At 42.3% G+C, this 21,152-nt stretch overlaps 1 protein-coding gene and 1 long non-coding RNA gene across 3 annotated transcripts in view; one reads left to right on the forward strand and one right to left on the reverse strand.

Annotated features, from left to right (window-relative positions):
• LOC122884301 (ras and Rab interactor 2-like) overlaps window positions 1-21,152 on the forward strand; it is a 60,909-nt gene that overhangs the window by 18,004 nt on the left and 21,753 nt on the right. Inside the window, 4 exon segments of the mRNA XM_044214076.1 lie at window positions 3,929-4,029; window positions 7,750-7,960; window positions 12,477-12,588; window positions 18,358-18,430. Coding sequence (XP_044070011.1) covers window positions 3,929-4,029; window positions 7,750-7,960; window positions 12,477-12,588; window positions 18,358-18,430 — 497 coding nt within the window.
• LOC122884302 lies at window positions 318-20,427 on the reverse strand. Of its 2 annotated transcripts, XR_006379855.1 has the most exons (3): window positions 15,414-16,462; window positions 2,961-3,210; window positions 318-2,816 (listed from the first exon to the last, which is right to left on the reverse strand). It is a non-coding gene; the product is annotated as an uncharacterized LOC122884302 (long non-coding RNA). The 2 variants fall into 2 exon arrangements; XR_006379856.1 differs by lacking the exon at window positions 15,414-16,462 and adding an exon at window positions 19,341-20,427 and having other exon boundaries at window positions 318-3,210.

Genomic DNA, 21,152 nt, shown 5'->3' on the forward strand with positions numbered 1-21,152 from the left:
TCACCATCCTGTCTCTGTTTCTACCTCTACCTCATGTGGGTGAGAATGCAGTGAAATGATTTATAAAGTAGATCACCTTCTAAATTCTTCAAACTGAGCTCTTTCACTGGACAAGGGTGCAAAGAGTACAGCTGGGGTTTTATTGCTAATCTGAGGAGAATAGAATAGAAAGCTTGTGCTGTAACAGTGAGTTAAACACAACAAACGTTGGTTCTCAAAAATGTAATCTGTGAAATATCATTGTGACTTGCCCCTAATTTCCATTCTTTCTTTCCTCTACAGATTCAAAGTTCAAAATCCAAAGTTGAAGTTCAAGATCCACACTCGCACTCCTTTCATTGCATGCTTCATACCAACCTTCTTTTACAGTCTCTTTTCGAATTAAAACTGCCTTCTCTCTTCTCTTCTGGGCTCGTTTTATATTTGTGATGTTATTAAAATGGCTGTAGCAGTCCCTGATATTATATTTAATTTTTCGTGTTCTCTTTTTGCATATTTATGGCTTGAAACTAAATCTAAGTGTATTCATAAAATGTATCGTGCAAGAAATTATTTTCAATAAAAGTATTTTTAAAAAGTCGTCTAGTGGGTGGCTCGTTTTATGACGTTATGTCAAATTTGTGAAATCAGATATTTATTATGTGAAAAGCTCACAAAGAAACTTTTGAGGACATCAGTAAGGTTATGACATGAGCTGTAAGTTCTCACATAAAAAAAGTAAAGATGACAGTGAAGACTACCTCTAAAATACTGACATATTTTTGTTTTGTCAAGCTGAATAACAAAGTAGGGAGACTGTTAACATGTGTTAATTTTCTCCTCTAGCTGTTTTTGCAGAAGCCTGAAGTTTCAGGCAATACGTGACTTTAAAATCCCTCGGTAAATCCAAGATGTCACGACAAGCAAGTACCAGTTAATGTGGAAAACGACAAATGTTGAATACGAAATGTTGCATTTTATAGTCTGTGGTTGCAATGCAATTCTTTTAGCTTTGTTGACAGTAAAATGTGGTTTAACATTTGAAAATGTGTTGAATCAAGACTTTCCTGACACAGTGTCTACAACAAAAATGAAGAGTTTCACAAAGGTTTATACATGACTATTAAAATATTAAAATACTATTAAAATAGTGTCAAAATGACAATATGTCATGTTATTTGCTTTGGGTAACCCAAGGAAAATGTTGTTGCTTGTTACAGTGGATACTATTCAGCACTTTAACCAACACATCTTATGTTAGTCAATGAAGTATTATGGTATTAATAGAAGGCATTGAACAAACAGATCACAGAGGCCTCGGGGATCAATAAAGTATTTCTGATTCTGATAGTTCAGAATGTGATCCTGTCATTATAAATATTTGAGGTTGTGACCTTCAAATGTGCCATTGGCAAATGGAATGAGTCTGAATTTGAGAGTTCCTTTGAAACAGCTGAGCTAATTGTTTTCTCACTCTGCTAAAGCAGCTGATGTCATGTTACCCAACAGAAACATTGCCCAACTAGACAGAAAACTGGGAAGTGAAACAAATTACGCCTGTGTCACACTGTTAACAATCAAGGTTAGTCTAAATTCCATGAAAACAATTGCATACAATATTTGATGAAGGGCTTGTTAATTTTCTTGTTCTGTCTTGTTAAAGTTATAATCCTTAAGATTTCTGACCTGATTGATTTGGCGACACCCATGGTTACAGTGGTAACAGCAAGTGCAGTTTAATACTTGTTGAGCAACTACTTTTCATCAAAAATACAACAGAAGAGTAGCTGGCGTATCTGTTTACAGTGCAGCCAAACAAACTCAGGTTGCTGAGGAGTTGGAGGTGTGCAGCTCTTCATCTAACAGCTCACTGTCCCTGCTCCTAACTGTTCCATTACTCCCTGCAATTACAACTGATCTGCTGTCAAAAAAATTCTTTGTCACAATAAAAGCCACCCCGTGTTTTAGAAGTAAAAGATAAAACACGAAAAAGTAGTCAAATAACTTTCTATTTTGAAAATGAAACTTATCTAGATAGAGGTGTTGGATCAGAGTCATAATGGTTAAGGCTGTTAGCATTGCTGGTTTTCTTGCTTTTGTGTGTGTTTGTAGTACACATGTTCATCTTTATATATATGTGTGTGTGTGTGTGTGCACGCGCACATTGTCTTGTCAGTGCACACACTGAGTAGCTGTTTGACTTCGAGGTTGAGACAGGGTCAAACTTATAGTTTTGTGAGTAGTTTTTAGAAAATCTTGCTCAGAGCCTCTGGAGGAGTTAAGGGAAGTAAATGCACTGATTCAGCATGGCTTTAATAGAACTAACACAGGGATGAAGAGGAGGCCACATGTCTGTTATTCTTTTCTTTTTTTATCTTTATTTAACCAGGAAAGCCTTGCTGAGGTTAAAAATCTCTCTTTGTTCTAGCCAAGATAGGCAGCAATAACAGTGAGATACAGACAAACAGCATAAAACTAATAACAACATATGTGACAAAATAAGAATTGAACAAAGAGGACTATATAGACTATATAAATTACACTTCATAATTATGTTGACATCCTGTTTGATTCTGCAATTCAAATCATAATATAATTCTAAATGTATTCATACAGCCTAACAATATCATTATTAATTTAAATTGGCTATTGATGCTATTGTATAACACAATATTAATATGAACATCTCAAACTGCAAAACCACTTAAATTATGCCCTAATTGAAGGTTCATTTGTCTCTGTATATAATAAGGTCAAGTGTAACCAGGCGCACCATGGCTGACTTACTTCTTTGGCTCGTCAGGCCCTTGGAAGAGAGCGCGTCTTTAGACAGCATGCTGATATATTGGCAGAGACAGATGAATGGTTGTAGATTAGATAACCACAGGCCGTGCTTCTACAGATCTGTAACTTGTTAGAGCCGCAAATCCGCAAACAAACATGCTGATCCAACCCCATTCACCACATGTCCAGGTACTCACCACAATCGGATTCCTGGCCACAGGAACTTTCCAAAGGGAGATAGGAGACAGATCAGGTGTGTCCCAGTCTTCCGTGAGTCTCACGTTCCTCTTAGTTATCAAAGCCCTCATCAGATCATCACCCAGATACATCAAATTTCCATAAACTCAGGACTCAGGACTGCATCAGACACCACCTGTGTGCGTGGGAGACGATGGTGACACGGAGCATCAGATGGTCCCGGTTGTGGTGCAGAGTCTAATTAATCATCTGAATAAAAGAAAATATTGAACATGATTGTTTGACAATTCCTTCCATCACTTCAATCTCTGAGCTTGTAAAGTTGTTCTTCATACTCTTAGGTGCCATTTTCATGAATGAAAACGTGAGGACGCGTAGCCTTATATGGTAGTATATATGGCGTTAATTTTGCAAATTTTAAATTCTCATGAATGCGTGCTCAATTACACACAGGTGGCATTCATCATGTTTACGCTGGTCATTTACACAGTTATCTGAAGTTAGGAGCATTTGCTTAATCTGATGTGGCGCACTCGTACGAGCTCACCGTACGAAAAAAAAAGAGAAAGTTAAGATAAGCAAATGAAAATGTTCTTGCTTGAGACCCATTGTTCTTACCTAAAGCAATAACTACTGTAGATTTGAACACTAAATGATGAAAGCAGACCTATAATATCTGTGAAGGCCTGTAATTTCTATCAGCCATTTATGTCTCCTGTGACAAACTGTTTCATACATGAAGGTTCATTCACAGACTGGCTTTTATGAATTGTTTCCTCTTCCTTTAGTAACTCTGGTTGGTCAATGGAAAGTGGTTAGGCACAACTTCAGGCTTGCAGAAATGAGAGCCAGTTCATACCTCAAGAAAAACAGTAGAAACACCTGAACACACTTCTGGTTTGAATTGACCTTTTGTGCTGTTATTTTTCCTTAAAATTAACGTGTTGTTCAAATTGTTTCTTTGTAGCTGATCGACTCATTTGCCTGGGAAATCGGAACATTGAAGAAGGAAATGGGGAAAAAAGCTGAACCTGCAGAAGGAGACCAAACAACAGATACACTTCTTGGGTGAGCTCATAGTGTGTATGCATATAACAGTTTTCTGGTTTTGACAGTGTGCGTGTGTGTGTACGTGCCTGCTGGGACACACTGTTATGTAGTGTGTGTGAATACCTGAATAACATCTTAATTCAATTCAATTCAATTTTATTTATACAGTGCCAATTCTGAAAATTATCTCATTGCACTTTTCCTATAGGGCAGGTCTAGACCGTACTCTTTTTCAATATTAATTACAGAGACCCAACAGATCCAGAGCAAGCATTTGGCGACAGTGGCAAGAAAAAACTTCCTTTAAGAGGCAGAAACCTTGGCCAGAACCAGACTCAATGGTGGGCGGCCATCCGCCGCTGCCATGTTAAGTTTTGAGAGAGAGAGCGAGACGGGGGTGGGGGGTAATGCAAATACAACGTAGAATTTTTTTTTCTTAAATAGTAGAATAATAATTGTAGTGTTAATATTAATAAATTAGTAATAATAGGAATGACAGCTATAGTAAAAATAATGTCAGTATTAATAACAGAGCCAATAACAACAACTGTAGTAGCAGTTGTTGAGCAGGAACACAGGGGCAGCAAGTGGCCCACAACCACAGATCCAGACTCTGCAGCTCAGGAGGCAGAAATACCTGCTGAAAGTAACAGAAGGAAGAGAGGAGAAAAACGAGAAAGCACAGAACTACGGGAGAGAGATGATGTTGAGTTAGTAACATGCAGTAATGGGATAAAAATGCATATAGATGGAGAGGAAGAGAAGGAGAGAGGATAGAGGTGCATCATGGGAAGTCTCCCGGCAGTCTAGGCCTATAGCAGCATAACTAAGGGATGGTTCAGGACTCACCCAAGCCAGCCTTAACTATAAGTTTTATCAAAGAAGAAAGTCTTAAGCCTACTCTTAAATGTGTTAATCGTCGAAGTCAGCTGAAGAAGATCGGGCTCTACAGCTGTTTCCAAGGTTTCTGTTTGAAGACAAGTCGGCACCGGTTGAAGGCAGGACTTGATTAATTTTTTCTCTAATAGTTAAAATTTTATCATTAAAGAAGCTCATGAAGCCATTACTACTGAGCACTATAGGAATACATGGCTCAATTGAGCCGTGATTCTCTGTCAGCCTGGCTACAGTGCTGAAAAGAAACCTGGGGTTGTTTTTATTTTCCTCTATTAATGATGAGTAGTAAGCTGCTCTGGCATTACAGAGGGCTTTCCTATATGTTTTAAGACTAAACGAGATTCTTCCAGGTTGTTGGAACGCCAACGTGAACGTGATGTTTGCTTTAATTTGCGGGTTATACCATAGAGCTAACCTTCTTTGTTTTATTATCTTCTTTTTTAGAGGAGCGATAGAATCGAGTGTCGTTCACAGTGAGCCTGCAGCGCTATCAACTAAATGGTCAATTTGGGAGGGGCTGCGATTTGCATAGGAGTCCTCTGTTATGTTGAGACATAACACTGGATTAAATGCAGATGCTTCCGTAAATTTAGCTACAGCAATATCAGATAGACATCTAGAGTAAGAATTTGTGCATGTATGTAGTCATGGCATGTAGTCCAGCAAGAGCAGTTCAAAAGTTATTAAATAATGGTCCGGTAAAGAAGGATTCTGCGGGAAGACTATTAAATGTTCAATTTCAATGCCATATACCAGAACAAGGTTGAGGGTGTGGTTAAAACAGTGAGTGGCTTCATGTACACTCTGACAAAAGCCAATCGAATCTAATAATGAGATAAACACAGTACTAAGGCTATCATTTTCAATGTCCAAATGAATATTGAAATCACCTACAATAATTACAGTATCTGTTTTAAGGACTAAACTTGACTAAACTCTGAGAATTCAGATACAAATTCAGAATAAGGACCAGGAGCGCAGTACACTATAATATACATGTTTTCCAGGTCGGGTGTGAAAGACTAAGAACAAGTCTTTCGAATGAGTTATAATTTAGTTTAGGTTTAGGGTTGATTAATAGGCTTGAGTCGAAGATGGCTGCAACTCCACCTCCTCTGCTGGTGCCTCAAGGAATATGAGTATAAAAATGGCTGGGCAGAGGGGATTCATTTAGGCTAACATATTCTACATGACCCAGCCAGGTTTCAGTAAGACAAAATTAGTCAATATGATACTCTGATATTAAATCGCTCACCAGTACAGCCTTAGATGACAAAGATCTGATGTTTAAGAGTCCACATTTAATTCTCCTATTTTGTCGTGCTATTTCAGCGTTTTTGTTTAGGTTTTTATGTATAACTCCTCTTCTGTTAACTTTAGATTTTATTAATTTAAGTGGTCGGGGGGCAGACACCGTCACTAAGGAGTTTTGGGTGGGTAACTGCTCTGGAAGCGCAGAGAAGCGTGTAGGACTGCAACTCTGCCTCCTGGTCTCAAATCTGAGTTGTCATGGTTCTGGTCCATTAATAAACTTCAGATTTCTGGCTATGAGAGCTGCTCCATCTAAAGTGGGATGAATGCCGTCTCTCCTAATAAGACCAGGTCTTCCCCAAAAAGTCTGCCAATTATCTACAAAGCCCACATTGTTTTCTGGACACCACCTCGACAGCCAGCGGCGGAATGAAGACATCCGGCTAAACATGGCATCACTGGTCAGGTTTGACAGGCCCCCAGAGAAAATACGGAGTCCGACATTGTCTTTGCATATGTACACACCCCCTGGTTTCCTGCTTCAGAGCAGCCGGGAGACGGCTTACAGGAGCTACTTCTGGTCGGTCCGCACCGGCTACTGGGGGCTGGCTAACTACAGCAGCTAATGATTAAGTTCCCATGGTGCGGAACCGCGTTTCCAGTTCACTAAACCTCGCCTCCAATGCTACAAATAAACTACATTTATTACATGTACCATTATCACTAAAGGAGGCAGAGGAATAGCTAAACATTTGACACGCCGAGCAAGAGAGTGCAGGATAGGGAGAGAGAGAAGCCATCACTAGCTGCTAAGCTAAAGAACGGTAGCTAGCAAAAATGAATAGCGTGTAAACTGTGGGATTAACGAGAAAGTCGTTAAAAGAAGGAGAGAGCTATGAGTGCTTGAGCAGAATTAGTGTATGTTTATAGCAGATAGTTAATCACTGTAATGACGAATCGAACAAAATTAACTGTGATGAGCTAGAGCAGCAGAAACACGCTACTAGTGAATCACAAACACCAGTGACCGGAAATGACACAATACGCTTACCGCAGCACCTCACCTGATCTTAAACTTGTAGAAAAAACTACATCCCTCTAGATCATCTCTGATGATAATGCAATGTCAGCTATGAAAAAAATGTGTATGTGCATAGTCTCAAGTTGAATTCTAATCACGCCCAGCATACCTTTGTGGAATGTTTAGTGTGCATTTCTGGTGATTAATTCTCTTCTAAGACATAGTTTCTGTAGAGTTCAAAAAGTACCTGTTAGGTGGTAAAGTGGTCATATTATGTACCAGAATAGGTTGACATGGTTTAATTTTCAAAAAACACCATATTTCTGCTCATACTGCACATTGTTGCAGTACCTCTTTCCACCCTGTGTCTTGAACGCTCCGTTTTAGCTACCAAATGGGGCATCTCACTTCTGTTCGCTCTTTGTTGAGAGTTGCATATGCGTAGTACCTAGGTAAAGACTACTAATCAATCAGAAGCAGAGTAGAGCGGGTCCTGACGAGCAAGGTAGTGTGATCCAAAACAAAGCTGCTGAATGAACTTTCTTATATTTGTTTCATCTTGTTTTCAGGCTGGATAAAGAGGTGGAAGGTCTCTTCCTACAGGCATCACCTTGTGCTGGGATCGGAGCAGGGCTGGCTGGAGCGAGAGATTCGGGCTACGACTCCCTTCATCGGCGGCTTAGTGTTCTGGACAGACTGGTGCATACACATGCTGTTTGGCTACAACTGGGCCTCAGCCACCAGGATGCCACACGTATACTGCAGATCCAACCCACTGGGGTGAGGGAACGGCAGCCAATGTGGCTTCTTGTATCCAACACTGTTGAGTTAAAGCTTTCACTTTTGTGTAAGAGTTTCACTTCTTAGCACACACGGACAAACAGAAACAATAGTGAGCTGCTGTAACAAAAGAGTTTCCCCCCAGGGATCAATAAAGTATTTCTGATTCTGATAACTTCAACACCTCTTCAGTATAATGCAATATGATAAACCACAAACTACATTCTCCAGAATCATTCCTACCAGTTAACTCCTCTAACACAGTCCAACAAAAATTGAATTAAAACTGTTTTAGGTGCTTAGCAAAGTATGAGACAAAGACAGTCTTGAAAATAAGTGAACTATGAACTGAACTAGGTACTGTGTCAGCCTAGGTGCATAGGTACATTTGTGTAGTTTATATGTTTATAATCCAGGTTCAGCACCTTTTTTAAGTGAGGGAACGCCAGCCAATGTGGCTTCCTATTTTGGGGAATGCTCATGAAGAATGGAATACCCAACTCAAATCATCTGTTTTCTTTCATGCATGAATGTTACCTATGACCCAGCTATCTCTACAGCTGCATTTATTTTTGTCAACTTGAAAATCTCCTGCCACTTTGTAATGTAAACAGCTGGCAGGATGTTTATTCACTGCTAGCAGTTTAGAAAATGATGAAGTGGTCTAAAGTAAATCAAATAAGGCCTCCTTTTTTTACTAGTAAGCAAAATGGTAATTTGATTTGTGTAAAAACTGTAATAAGGAAAAAGTGTAGGGGCTGGACGCTCCATTTCTCTGGCGTTGCCGGCGGGGAGAGGCGGCGGGCTGGTGTGGGCCTGCTCATAGCCCCACAGCTCAGCCGTCACGTGTTGGAGTTTACCCCAGTGAACGAGAGGGTCGCGTCCCTCCGCCTCCGGGTGGGGGACAGGTCTCTCACTGTTGTGGCGGCCTACGGGCCGAACAGCAGTGCAGAGTACCAGGCCTTCTTGGAGTCCCTGGGAGGGGTACTAGACAGTGCAACACCCGGGGACTCCGTTGTTCTACTGGGGGACTTCAACGCCCACGTGGGCAACGACAGTGACACCTGGAGAGGGGTAATCGGAAGGAACGGCCCCTGATCTGAACCCGAGCGGTGTTCAGTTGTTGGACTTCTGTGTTAGTTACAGTTTGTCCATAACTAACACCATGTTCAAGCACAAGGGTGTCCATCAGTGCACGTGGCACCAGGACACCCTAGGCGGGAGGTCGATGATTGACTTTGTTGTCGTATCATCTGACCTCCGGCGCGTGTCTTGGACACTCGGGTGAAGAGAGGGGCGGAGCTGTCAACCGATCACCACCTGGTGGTGAGTTGGATCCGCTGGCGGGGAGGAAGCCGGACAGACTTGGCAGGCCCAAGCGTATCGTGAGGGTCTGCTGGGAACGTCTGGCGGAGCCCTCTGTCAGCAGGGTCTACAACTCACACCTCCGGGAGAGCTTCTCCCAGATCCCGGGAGGTTGGGGACATTGAGTCCGAGTGGACCATGTTTTCCACCTCCATTGTCGATCTGGTGGCTCGTAGCTGTGGTCGCAAGGTTTCTGGTGCCTGTCGCGCGGCAATCCCCGAACACGGTGGTGGGCGCGGAAGTAAGGGATGCCGTCAGGCTGAAGAAGGAGTCCTATCGGGCCTTGTTGGCTCGTGGGACTCCCGAGGCAGCTGACAGGTACCGGCAGGCTAAGCGTGCTGCAGCCCGTGCGGTCACAGAGGCAAAAACTCAGGACTGGGAGAGGTTCGAGAGGCCATGGAGGAGGACTATCGGTCGGCCTCAAAGAAATTCTGGCAAACCGTCCGGCGGCTCAGGAGGGGAAGCAGTGCTTCACCAACACCTTGTACGGTGCGGGTGGAGAGCTGTTGACCTCGACTGGGGATGTTGTCGGACGGTGGAAGGAATACTTTGAGGATCTCCTCAATCCCGCTGTCACGTCTTCCGAAGAGGAAGCGGAGGCTGGGGACCGGAGGCGGACTCATCCATCACCCTGGCCGAAGTCACTGAGGTTGTTGGCAAGCTCCTTGGTGGCAAGGCTTCGGGTGGATGAGATCCGTCCTGAGTATCTTAAGTCTCTGGATGTTGTGGGACTGTCTTGGCTGACACGTCTCTGCAACATCGCGTGGCGCGGTCTGGGACAGTGCCTCTGGACTGGCAGACCGGGGTGGTGGTCCCTCTGTATAAGAAGGGGACCGGAGGGTGTGTTCCAATCACAGAGGGATCACACTTCTCAGCCTCCCCGGTAAGGTCTATTCCAGGGTACTGGAGAGGAGAATTTGTCCGATAGTCGAACCTCGGATTCAGGAGGAGCAGAGTGGTTTTCGTCCCGGTCGTGGAACACTGGACCAGCTCTATACTCTCCATCGGGTGCTCGAGGGTTCATGGGAGTTTGCCCAACCAGTCCACATGTGCTTTGTGGATCTGGAGAAGGCATTCGACCGTGTGCCCCGGGCGCTTTGTGGGGAGTGCTCTGGGAGTATGGGGTCCGGGGCCCTTTGCTAAGGGCTGTCCGGTCCCTGTATAACCGGAGCAGGAGCTGTGTTCGCATTGCCGGCAGTAAGTCAGACCTGTTCCCGGTGCATGTTGGACTCCGCCAGGGCTGCCCTTTGTCACCGGTTCTGTTCATAATTTATATGGACAGAATTTCTAGGCGCAGTCAGGGGCCGGAGGGTGTCCGGTTTGGGAACCACAGGATCTCATCTCTGCTGTTTGCAGATGATGTCGTTCTGATGGCTTCTTCAAACCAGGACCTGCAGCATGCACTGGGACGGTTTGCAGCCGAGTGTGAAGCAGCTGGGATGAGAATCAGCTCTTCCAAATCTGAGGCCATGGTTCTTGACCGGAAAAAGGTGGTTTGCTCTCTTCGCGCGTGGGTGGGGAGTCCTTGCCCCAAGTGGAGGAGTTTAAGTATCTCGGGGTCTTGTTCACGAGTGAGGGACGGATGGAGCGTGAGATTGACAGGCGGATCGGTGCAGCGTCTGCAGTGATGCGGGCGCTGTATCGGACCGTTGTGGTGAAGAAGGAGCTGAGTCGAAAGACAAAGCTCTCGATTTACGGTCAATCTACGCTCCTGCCCTCACCTATGGTCATGAGCTTTGGGTAGTGACCGAAAGGACAAGATCGCGGATACAAGCGGCCGAAATGGGCTTCCTCCGCCGAGTGGCTGGGCGCTCCCTTAGAGATAGGGTGAGGAGCTCAGTCACACGGGGAGCTCGAGTAGAGCCGCTGCTCCTCCACGTCGAGAGGAGCCAGCTGAGGTGGCTAGGGCATCTGATCCGGATGCCTCCTGGACGCCTCCCTCGGGAGGTGTTCTGGGCATGTCCCACCGGGAGGCGGCCCCGGGGAAGACCCAGGACACGCTGGAGGGACTATGTCTCTCGGCTGGCCTGGGAACGCCTCGGGATCCCCCCGGAGGAGCTGGAGGAAGTGTCTGGGGCGAAGGAAGTCTGGGAGTCCCTGCTTAGACTGCTGCCCCCGCGACCCGGCCCCGGATAAGCGGAAGAAGATGGATGGATGGATGGATGGATGGAAAAAGTGTCCCCACACTGGATTTTCGCTCCCATTTTTTTTTAGGAGCAAAAAAATCCAGTGTGCAGACACAGGTTACTTTTTTCCTTTATTGAATCTGTTGTTCTGCCCCTGGCCTAAACATGGGATGTGCACACAACTACCTCTCTGTTTTAAAAACTGTAATAAGGCAACTTATATTTTTATAAGTTTATAAGCTAGTCATACACTCACAAGTGTTGTGATTCATATTACTTACATAGATCTGAATTGTACCAAAACTCAAATAAAAAAGTCAAGTCACCTCAAATGTGACTCACAAAACTTTGCAAAAAGTATTGCCTGGTTTAAAGCCTCAAGTGTTTTTAAAGAGTTTAACACTCAAAAATAATCTGCTTAATCAGGAGTTTGTAGTTTGATTGACAGTGCTTGCAACATAAACGAACAACTCCACAATTGTTATCACATTGTGATTCAAATATTGCTAAATCCTGATTGGTACATGGAAGTACATGAAAAAACTTTTTCCCCTTTAAGCCCCGCCCTCTTTAAACTAGAGGGAAGTGCACAGACAAAAACACTAAGACATGAATCTCTCATGTGAAACAACTTAAACTTTTACAATATTGGCATAAAATTGTGTGTTCATGTCATGACCACTTTGGTCAAAGTAAGAAGCTGATTGAAAACATGTGTTTTCACAGCCTTTAATGGCTTTTTCCCCAAGAAGAGTGATTCATGAATTAAGTACATATAACAACTAAAAAATGACAGTATTAAAACAGCATGTCCTATGTTCAACACTATTCAATCAAGCAAATAAATCATTGTAGCTAATGCCTGCATCCTCAGTAATCTAGTAAATATATACTAATATAGTGTCTTTTACTGTAATTTTTATTTAAAAATAATAGATATACAGTAAAGAATGATGCAGTTCTTTACTAAACACAGACTAAATAAGTATATGTTCTAATTGGATGTTTCCTCCCCTGGCCTGCAGACATTCATGGTGAGGAAGTCAACCAGCTTGCAGAGGAAAGTAATATCTCTACGCATGGACAAAGACTCTGCAGTTCCCGTCAAAGACTTCCCTGTCAAGGAGAGCCAGTACAGTAAGCATCTGGGAACCCCTACTTCATGTGTTTCTTATGTTTTTTTCCCTTTGAAATGCATGAAGCTACCTTCTAAATTGAAAGTGGAATGAAGTGAACAGGTTATCACAGGACATACGCCCTGGAATTGCCAGGCTGCTGTAAGTATGCAACATAGATTTTTGACTAAGTACTTGTAGTAGTCATATTTACTGTGTGCAGAAACCTTCAATCATCTTACAGGCTTGAATTATTATGACCCACGTACAATATTAATAAATAATACACATGTGTAGCTGTTGGGTTTTCAATGCAATTAATTGCTTTTTGAACAAGATGAATGGAAACTTTCAGTTCCAGACCAACAACAGTTTCTTTTCTCCTACATCTTTTTATTTGCCTCTGAAAGTCTCTCATGAGCTTCAAATATGGGTGCATTGTACATTTTAGTTTTCAGGGTAACCAGGACTGTTTAAAAATGAATAAATGTTTGACGTAAATGATCGTATTCCAGATTTATGATGGATTACATATATGTAGAATTTGGATTCACCAAGAAACATTTTGTTACAAAATCTTTTTCATCAAAATTATGGTGTTGTGCTGTTGAAACTGCAACTATGGACTTACAACAGACTCTTAACAATTAACTAACATAGGTGAAAAATCATAAATTCCAGCAAAGATTTGCTCAAAGTAACTTAAATTTAAACTTTTACTCCAGTCAAACCATATGTGAACAGTTTGCAAAAGCATCATAACCAATAAATAACATACTTAGGCAAATATTCAGTAAACTCTGAAGTAGGAGAATGCAGGAGAATGAGACACAACCAAAATTTTAAGCGCACATATCGCTTTGCTCGCCATAACAACACCTAAGGAGGGGTTACAACCAAATGTGGTAGCTTGTTTTGCTCATAAGGAATAGAGCCATTGATATGTTGATTGACAATGAGTGCTTTTCTTTTTAAAAATCTGAGCAGCAAATGAAAACATCAGCTCTGTGTGCAGTGATGAGGAGACTGAATCATTCCTCAAATGACATTAAACAAGCAGAAATGTCAAATTTCCATCATGTTTTCCACATGGTTTTTCATTCGTGTGAGGTTTGACTGGAGCTGTTTATAGTCATCTCGTTGTGTCCTCTACTTCTGCAATGGTTTAATGGCACCCGACTGGAGAATTAGCTCCACCAACTGCTCACGTTGATGCACCCAACTCCTAATATTCATATAACAGTAGTCGATGGAAACACGCATTAATTCACTTTTTCTTTTTGCTGGTTCTCAGTTAAAATTTGCGCAACATTTTAATGGAAACTTTGACTGAAGTAGTTTTTAATGAAAGGGGTCACTGGAAAGCTTTTAATGTGAAGCAGCAGCAGTAGGAAATAGTCGTTTCATAACTGCTCTGATACGACTGGAAACGTTCAGTAAACAGTAAAATAAAGCTGTTATCTGAAAGTACCAACAGGAACATGGGAGTGAAACTAAACTCCAAACCACAGATATTCAGTTAGAAGCTACAAAAGTACTGAGAGACTTTTACAAACAGAGCAACATATGGGTTGACCCACACAAGACACAGCTAATTTGAGCGGGGGGTGACTGTCATGGGTTGGCTGGGGTTGGCCCTGCTACCAAACAGGATCACAACAATATGGCACGGCTATCCCCTGCTGTGACTATCAGTGTTGGGCACCGTTACTTTTAAAAGTAACTTGTTACATTACAAGATTATTGCCATTAAAAAGTAACTTGTTACTTAAAGAGAAAAGTAACTCGTTAGAGTACTTTTGCGTTACCAAAAATGAAAACCCCTTTGTGATTCCTTGAATACCTCTGAATGTATTGACTCTACCGTTACTGCATAGCCTAGTAATCTGTAACTCTGCAGACTAATAACAGGAATGACGCAATATCCCCTTTACAGCTCGATTATGTTTGATTACAATTAAACATATATCAAGAGGGTACCGGGGCTCAATGCATATACCCAAACAAGTTCATACAACTTGTAATTTTGTTTTGCAATTCAACTGCAATGAAAAAAGTTTAATTTTTTGAAGTACATGAAAGTAAATAAAAACCGAGGGTACCTGATAGGTGGCACCTGTGCAGCCTTTTGGCTGCTAACAATCTGACAGCAAACTGGGCACAGTCATAATAGGCACAGCTGTCTCTATGAAAACAATAAAACACGGGCTTGTATAGCTGACAATACATCATGTTTCAACATGCAACCAGTTAACAAGATCAATGCTTAGTTACTTATTTCCAGAACGTAAAGGTTCTCTGCTTTCTTCTCTGATATCTTCCACTAGTACGCAACTACCCACCAAGATGTAGGAAAGAAACGGAAACAGAGATTTTCTTTTTTGTTTTTTGTGGCAACACAAGGAACAGGGAAATACAGTAACGGATTGCTTATATGAAAATGTAACTAAATAACTGATTACTTGAACGCATTATGTTATTTGTTACAACAAAAAAGTATTGAGTATTCTAATGCTTAACACTTTGCTAAACACTTTGTTCCAGAGTTATAGGGTTATCTAATGTAACTGTGTGTTTGTCAGAAGCTTCAGTATACTGTATCTCTGTCTGCGATATGTTTGGTGATCTGGAGGCTTCACTTTTCAACTGACTTCTTCCTCTTCCATTACCCCATCCAAATTAGTGTCACTAATTCCACTGTTCTTTTCTTCTTTTTTCTGTTCTATTTTCAGTTACCTGAAAAACAGGGATTTTCCTGAAGCTCACTCTGAATGTGTTGTGTCTTCTTGTATATGTGTGCTGACGTTTGTCTCTGTCGGCACCAGACTGAAATTTCCAAATGCTTACCTAGTGAGAGTATGTGTGAATCTCCGCCCACTGCAGCCCTTATTGCCTTTTTCCTTTTTTGCTGACTACTGGTAAAAGGTGTAGACTGAAGAACCGGTGACCTCTCTCAAGAACAGGAGAACAATACACAAGAACAAAAAATACAGTTACAATTCATTAAGAGAGGCTTCATGCAAAAGATAATCTGTAAATTCTAGTAATAAGTCAGCATTATTTCCAACACATAATGTCTTCCTCAGTGCATTGACATGGATTATGGTAATTTAATTATTTCCTTTATTCTGCAACAGTTTGATCTGAGAAATGACCTGGTTTTATTTTTTGGATAATCTGCTCAATACGGGTATTTACTCATTTCCGGTCACCAGTGTTTGTGTGTTACTAGTAGTGTATATTTGCTGCTCATCACAGATTTTTTATTATAGTGACTAACTATCTGCTATACATTTAAACGTACACTAGTTCTGCTCAAGCACTCATAGTTCTCTCCTTTTAACGATTTTCTCGCTAATCCCGCAGTTTACACGCTATTCAGTTTTGCTGACTACCGTTCTTTAGCGTAGCAGCTAGCGATGGCTTCTCTCTCTCCCTCTCACTCTCTCCTGCTCGGTGTGTCAGATGTTTAGGAATGCCTCTGCCTCCTCTAGTGATAATGGCAAATGTAATAAATGTACTTTATTTGTAGCATTGGAGGCAAGGTTTAGTGAATTGGAAACGCTGTTCCGCACCATGGGAACTCAATCATTAGCTGCTGTAGTTAGCCAGCCCCCAGTAGCCGGTGCGGACCGACCAGAGGTAGCTCCTGTTAGCCGAATCCAGGGAGGCTGGGTGACTGTCCGAAGGAGGCATAGCCCTAAGCAGAAGCCCATGGTTCACCACCAACCTGTTCATGTTTCCAGCAAGTTCTCCCCACTTAGCGACATACCCGCTGAGAAACCAACTCTGATTATTAGCAGCTCTATTTTGAGAAACGTGAAGTTAGCGGCAGATGCCCGCCCACGCTGAGTCTGGTTCTGCTCGAGATTTCCTCTTTGATGAAGCTTATAGTTAGGGCTGGCTTGGGTGAGTCCTGAACCATCCCTTAGTTATGCTGCTATAGGCCTAGACTGCCGGGAGACTTCCCATGATGCACCTCTTTCCTCTCTCCTTCTCTCCCTCTCCGTCTGTATGCATTTTTATCCCATTACTGCATGTTATTAACTCGACATCTTCTCTCTCCTGTAGTTTTGTGCTTTCTTGTTTCTCTTCTCTCTCCTTCTGTCACTTTTAGCAGGTATTTCTACCTCCGGAGCTGCAGAGACTGGATCTCTGGTTGTGGGCCAACTGCTGCTCCCGTGTTCCTGCTCGACAACTGCTACTACAGTTTTTGTTATTGGCTCTGTTACTGTTATTGTCATTATTATTCCTATGACTGTCATTCCTATTATTATTAATTTATTAATGTTAATATTACCACTACCATCACATTATTACAATTTTAAAATTCTAGGTGGTATTTGCATTGTGCCCCCGACAGAATCAGGTCGTTGTTGCAGTAGGGGAGGGGTGAGCCTCTGGGGTGGGCAGTTGTGGAGAGGCCCAGGCCCCAGCTGGGGTGGGGGAGGTCATGCTGGTGGGCTGAGGCTGATGGATGGGGGATGGTGTCCCATTGTCTTTCAAATCGACAGTAGAACTGATTCAGTTGGTTGGCCAGGCATAAATGGAGTGGGGGGGCTTAGGTTTGTAGTTGGTGATCTGTCTGAGCCCCTTCCAGACTGAAGCAGAGTCGTTGGCTGAGAACTGGTGTTGTAGTCTCTACGAGTACAGTCGTTTAGCTTTTCTCACCGTCTTGCTAAACCTGTACTTTGACTCCCTAAACCTGTCCCTGTCTCCACCCTTGAACACCTCTTCCTTTTCCAACCTTTGCTGTCTGAGTTTAGCTGTGAACCAGGGTTTGTCGTCGTTGTAACTCACCCTGGTGCGTGATGGTACATAGCAGTCCTCACAGAAGCTGGATGAGTTCACAGAGGCTGTGACGTCATACATCTGACTGTTGGTAGCAGTCCTGAAAACATCCCAGTCAGGACAGTCCAAGTACGCCCCGACGGTCCTCCATAGCGTAACATACCATAACATGTGTTCTCTTGCTCTCTCTGCATCCTTCTCCCTATTTAACCATTTGTTTACAAGTCCTTTGGATTCAAATGTAAAGACATAACTGCAAAAGATTCCATTTTAGTGTGTGATATAGTCTCATACTCATACCTTTTCATTCTTTTCACTTCTTACTTTGAACACGTCAACATTTTTGACAATCTCTCATTTTCTTTCTCTTATACAGACACACACAGTTATGTACACACACAAATGCCTGTTATCTCTGTCCACACACAGATCTTGGTCACGTTTAATCCAGTGCCAGATACCTTGACTGTAAAATTCTGTGCCAAATTGTGGGGGAAAAAAACAAGTTCTCGTTCAGTGTTCGTTATTGACAAGATGCATGCATAAGTTTTCCTCCTTCCAACTAATCATGTGATCTTATATGAATCCATTAAGCAACAAGGGGAAAGTGGTTACCACCACAGTCATTCTTGTTGCTATTTGTTCCAGTTATTTATATGACAGTTAATAATACCAGTCTGATTCCTTTATCCTTATGGGAATTCAAGTTAATCTAGGGATTATAAAGATGAAGGAAACCAATTCTTTTATATGCATTAGTTTAAAACTTGGTTCTGACTATTATGTTTGTTTTTTTCAGCTATGTCCTATTTGCCGCTTTCCAGTGAAATAAGTTAAAACGATGATATGATGATACATGATTTTTGCTGAAAGTCAGAGGACTTCACATTTCTTTGAACTGGATTTAAAAAATGACCAAACTTTCTTTTTTTAATGCTTTTCCTCTGACAGTTTCCTGTAGTTTGGTGTGTCTTGGTCATGTTGTTCTGTGCTCCTACAGCTTTCTCTTTGGAGGGATCAGGCCTGAGCTTTGCAGACCTTTTCCGTCTGGTGGCTTTCTGCTGCATCAGCAGGTGAGTTCATCAGTCAGAATTACTGATGATTATAGAAAGACATGCAAACCACACTGATGTGATCCAGGTATCACCTATATGTTTAATACACATATATTACATAAACCATTATCTACTTATCTGTCTACATCAGAGGTATTCAAACTGGAAGTGCTGGAGAGTTAAAGGGTGGGGGGCGCAGGGGGAGAGACGTGCGATGTGAGCAGTGTGTTTCAAAATTATCTGAGTCATAACTCAGTCAAATCTGAACACACAGACATGATACACATACTTTTCGATTCAGTTTGACTTACACTTCACGAGGATATGATTATCTGTCCATCATGAATGAACATCCATAAATCTGTTTAGATATCATAGAAAAAAAATATAATATGTAACTCCAGAACTTCTCCAGAAGTTTTCTTCAGTAATCCAGTGATAGTTGTCTGTACATCCATGGGTACACTACAAACAGTAACTGCTAATAGCTAATTCAGCATAATTTTAATGGTGCCAATTTGTCAAAATGTTGCACTATTAATATTTTTGTGACATTACTAAGGCTCAGAATGTCCCATCAACATGGTTCTTACATCCCTGGAACACTGACACTCTCCTCTTATTTCTATTTAAAATTGCACCCGGGGGCTGTTTTTGTTTGGTAAATATAAGGTTTGTACCATGTACTGTTTCTTTTGTATATAAAACAGGGATTTATTTGGTGTTATTCAGCAGAGTTTCAGGAACAGGCCTGCACCTCAAATGCCACTCCCAGCATTTCCATAAATACCCATCTAACCCATCTCCTCCTCTTTCGCTCTCCTATTCTGCGCCAGAACCGAGATCACACAAATCGCATTGAGCACACTCAGAAAAGTGAACTAACATTACAACTTCACCCTACAAGGAACTTCATCCATCCACTTACCTCATCTCGAATATGGACTTCGTCTCACTATCCCCATCGGCCGTTGAATTATTCGGACGAAATCAGGATGTCCACGTTCAAAGTTTCCATCAACCCTCGATAGCAGACCCAGCAACAGAAGCCGAAAACTTCTCCGCCACCTCAGTGCCTGAGACCCTGCTTTCCGTGATCCAAAAGCCGTCCACGAAGTGAGTCCAGCAAGCCCCTACACAGTCTCTTCTTTGCCCACCTCTGTCAGCAGAAAAAAGAGGAAAAGGATAGTCCATTGCCGCCGCTGCAGTTCTCTGACTCCATCACCTCTGAGGACAACTCCAGTCCCTGCCATCGACTCGACCACTACAGCCTCACAACATGTAGCCGGTCGCAGCGTCACCACACTCCAGCGAGGTCCCCCAACAACCAGCCTTCTTTAATAAAATTCTGACCGGACTGTTGCCACTCTACAAAAACATTAAAAGGAATTGTTTTTCACAGAACAGACAACAAAGAAAAACTTTCCAACACTCTCATGTCAGCCTGTCATGCCCACAGTTCCGTCAACACAGCACTCTTCTGGGTGACGTCATCATGCACACCCCAACAACACGCTGTGACGTCAGCGCCCATGTTAAAGGGACAGTTCACCTTTATCCTTCAGCTCAAGACAGCCCACATGTCGAAGTGTCCTTGGGCAAGAAACTGAAACCCAAATTGTTCCCGAGGGCTGTGCCTTCAGTGTGTGAATGTGTCCATTTACCATTTACCATCGTATCTTACACAATCACTTTCAGATGGAGCAACCAACACAACAAAACATCTTTTCTATCAAGGAAAGATTCAGTGCTATTGCTCTTTTTTCCAAGAAGAAATTCTCTATATATTTTCAACTGATCTCTTGTTGTCTTAACTATAATATTAATCAATTGAACATGCCTAAGGTCCAGATGTTGCATATTCGCCTATTATTTACCCAGCTTTCCTCCACAGCCTTCAGAATCAGAAATACTTTATTGATCCCAGAGGGGAAACTCTTTTGTTACAGCAGCTCACTATCACGTCAGTGCACACAGGAATAGAAGTACTAAGCAAAAAATATAATACACTATAATACAGGTCAGATAAATTAAGTACCAAGTGGGTATAAGTATAAAATTAAAATAAGTGTGAAGTACAAAGTGGGTTTACCGGTTGATGACAATAATGAAGTAATAGTGCATGAACTGTCAAGTTAAGTGTAGCTTATTAAGATTATAATGAGACGGAGGATATTGCACAGCAGTAATAGAAGTATGAATAAATATCAATAAATTAAACTGAAAACAGTATATTGCACAGCAGTATTAAAACAGAATATTGCACAATTATGTCAAGTATTGCAGAGATGTTAATGATCAATGTCCAGTTTAATGACTTCATGACTTCAGTCATATAGACTAACACTTAGAGGGAGGATTTAAAGAGTTTGATGGCCACAGGCAGGAATGACTTCCTGTAGCACTCTGTGGTGCTTTTTGGGGGGATGAGTCTTCCACTGAAGGTACTCCTTTGTTTGACTAGCACGTCATGGAGTGGGTGGGAAACACTGTCCAAGATGGCATGTAGTTTGGCCAGCATCCTCCTCTCTGACACCACCCACAATGTCACTGGCCTTATGGATCAGTTTGTTGAGTCTGTTAGCGTCCGCTACCCTCAACCTGCTGCCCCAGCATGCGACAGCATACAGGATTGCACTGACCACCACAGACTCATAAAACATCTTCAGCATTGTCTGGCAGATGTTGAAGGACCTCAGCCTCCTCAGAAAATAGAGACGGCTCTGGCCCTTCCTGTAAA

The sequence above is a fragment of the Siniperca chuatsi genome, linkage group LG11 (genome assembly GCF_020085105.1).
Source record: "Siniperca chuatsi isolate FFG_IHB_CAS linkage group LG11, ASM2008510v1, whole genome shotgun sequence".
NCBI lineage: Eukaryota > Metazoa > Chordata > Actinopteri > Centrarchiformes > Sinipercidae > Siniperca > Siniperca chuatsi.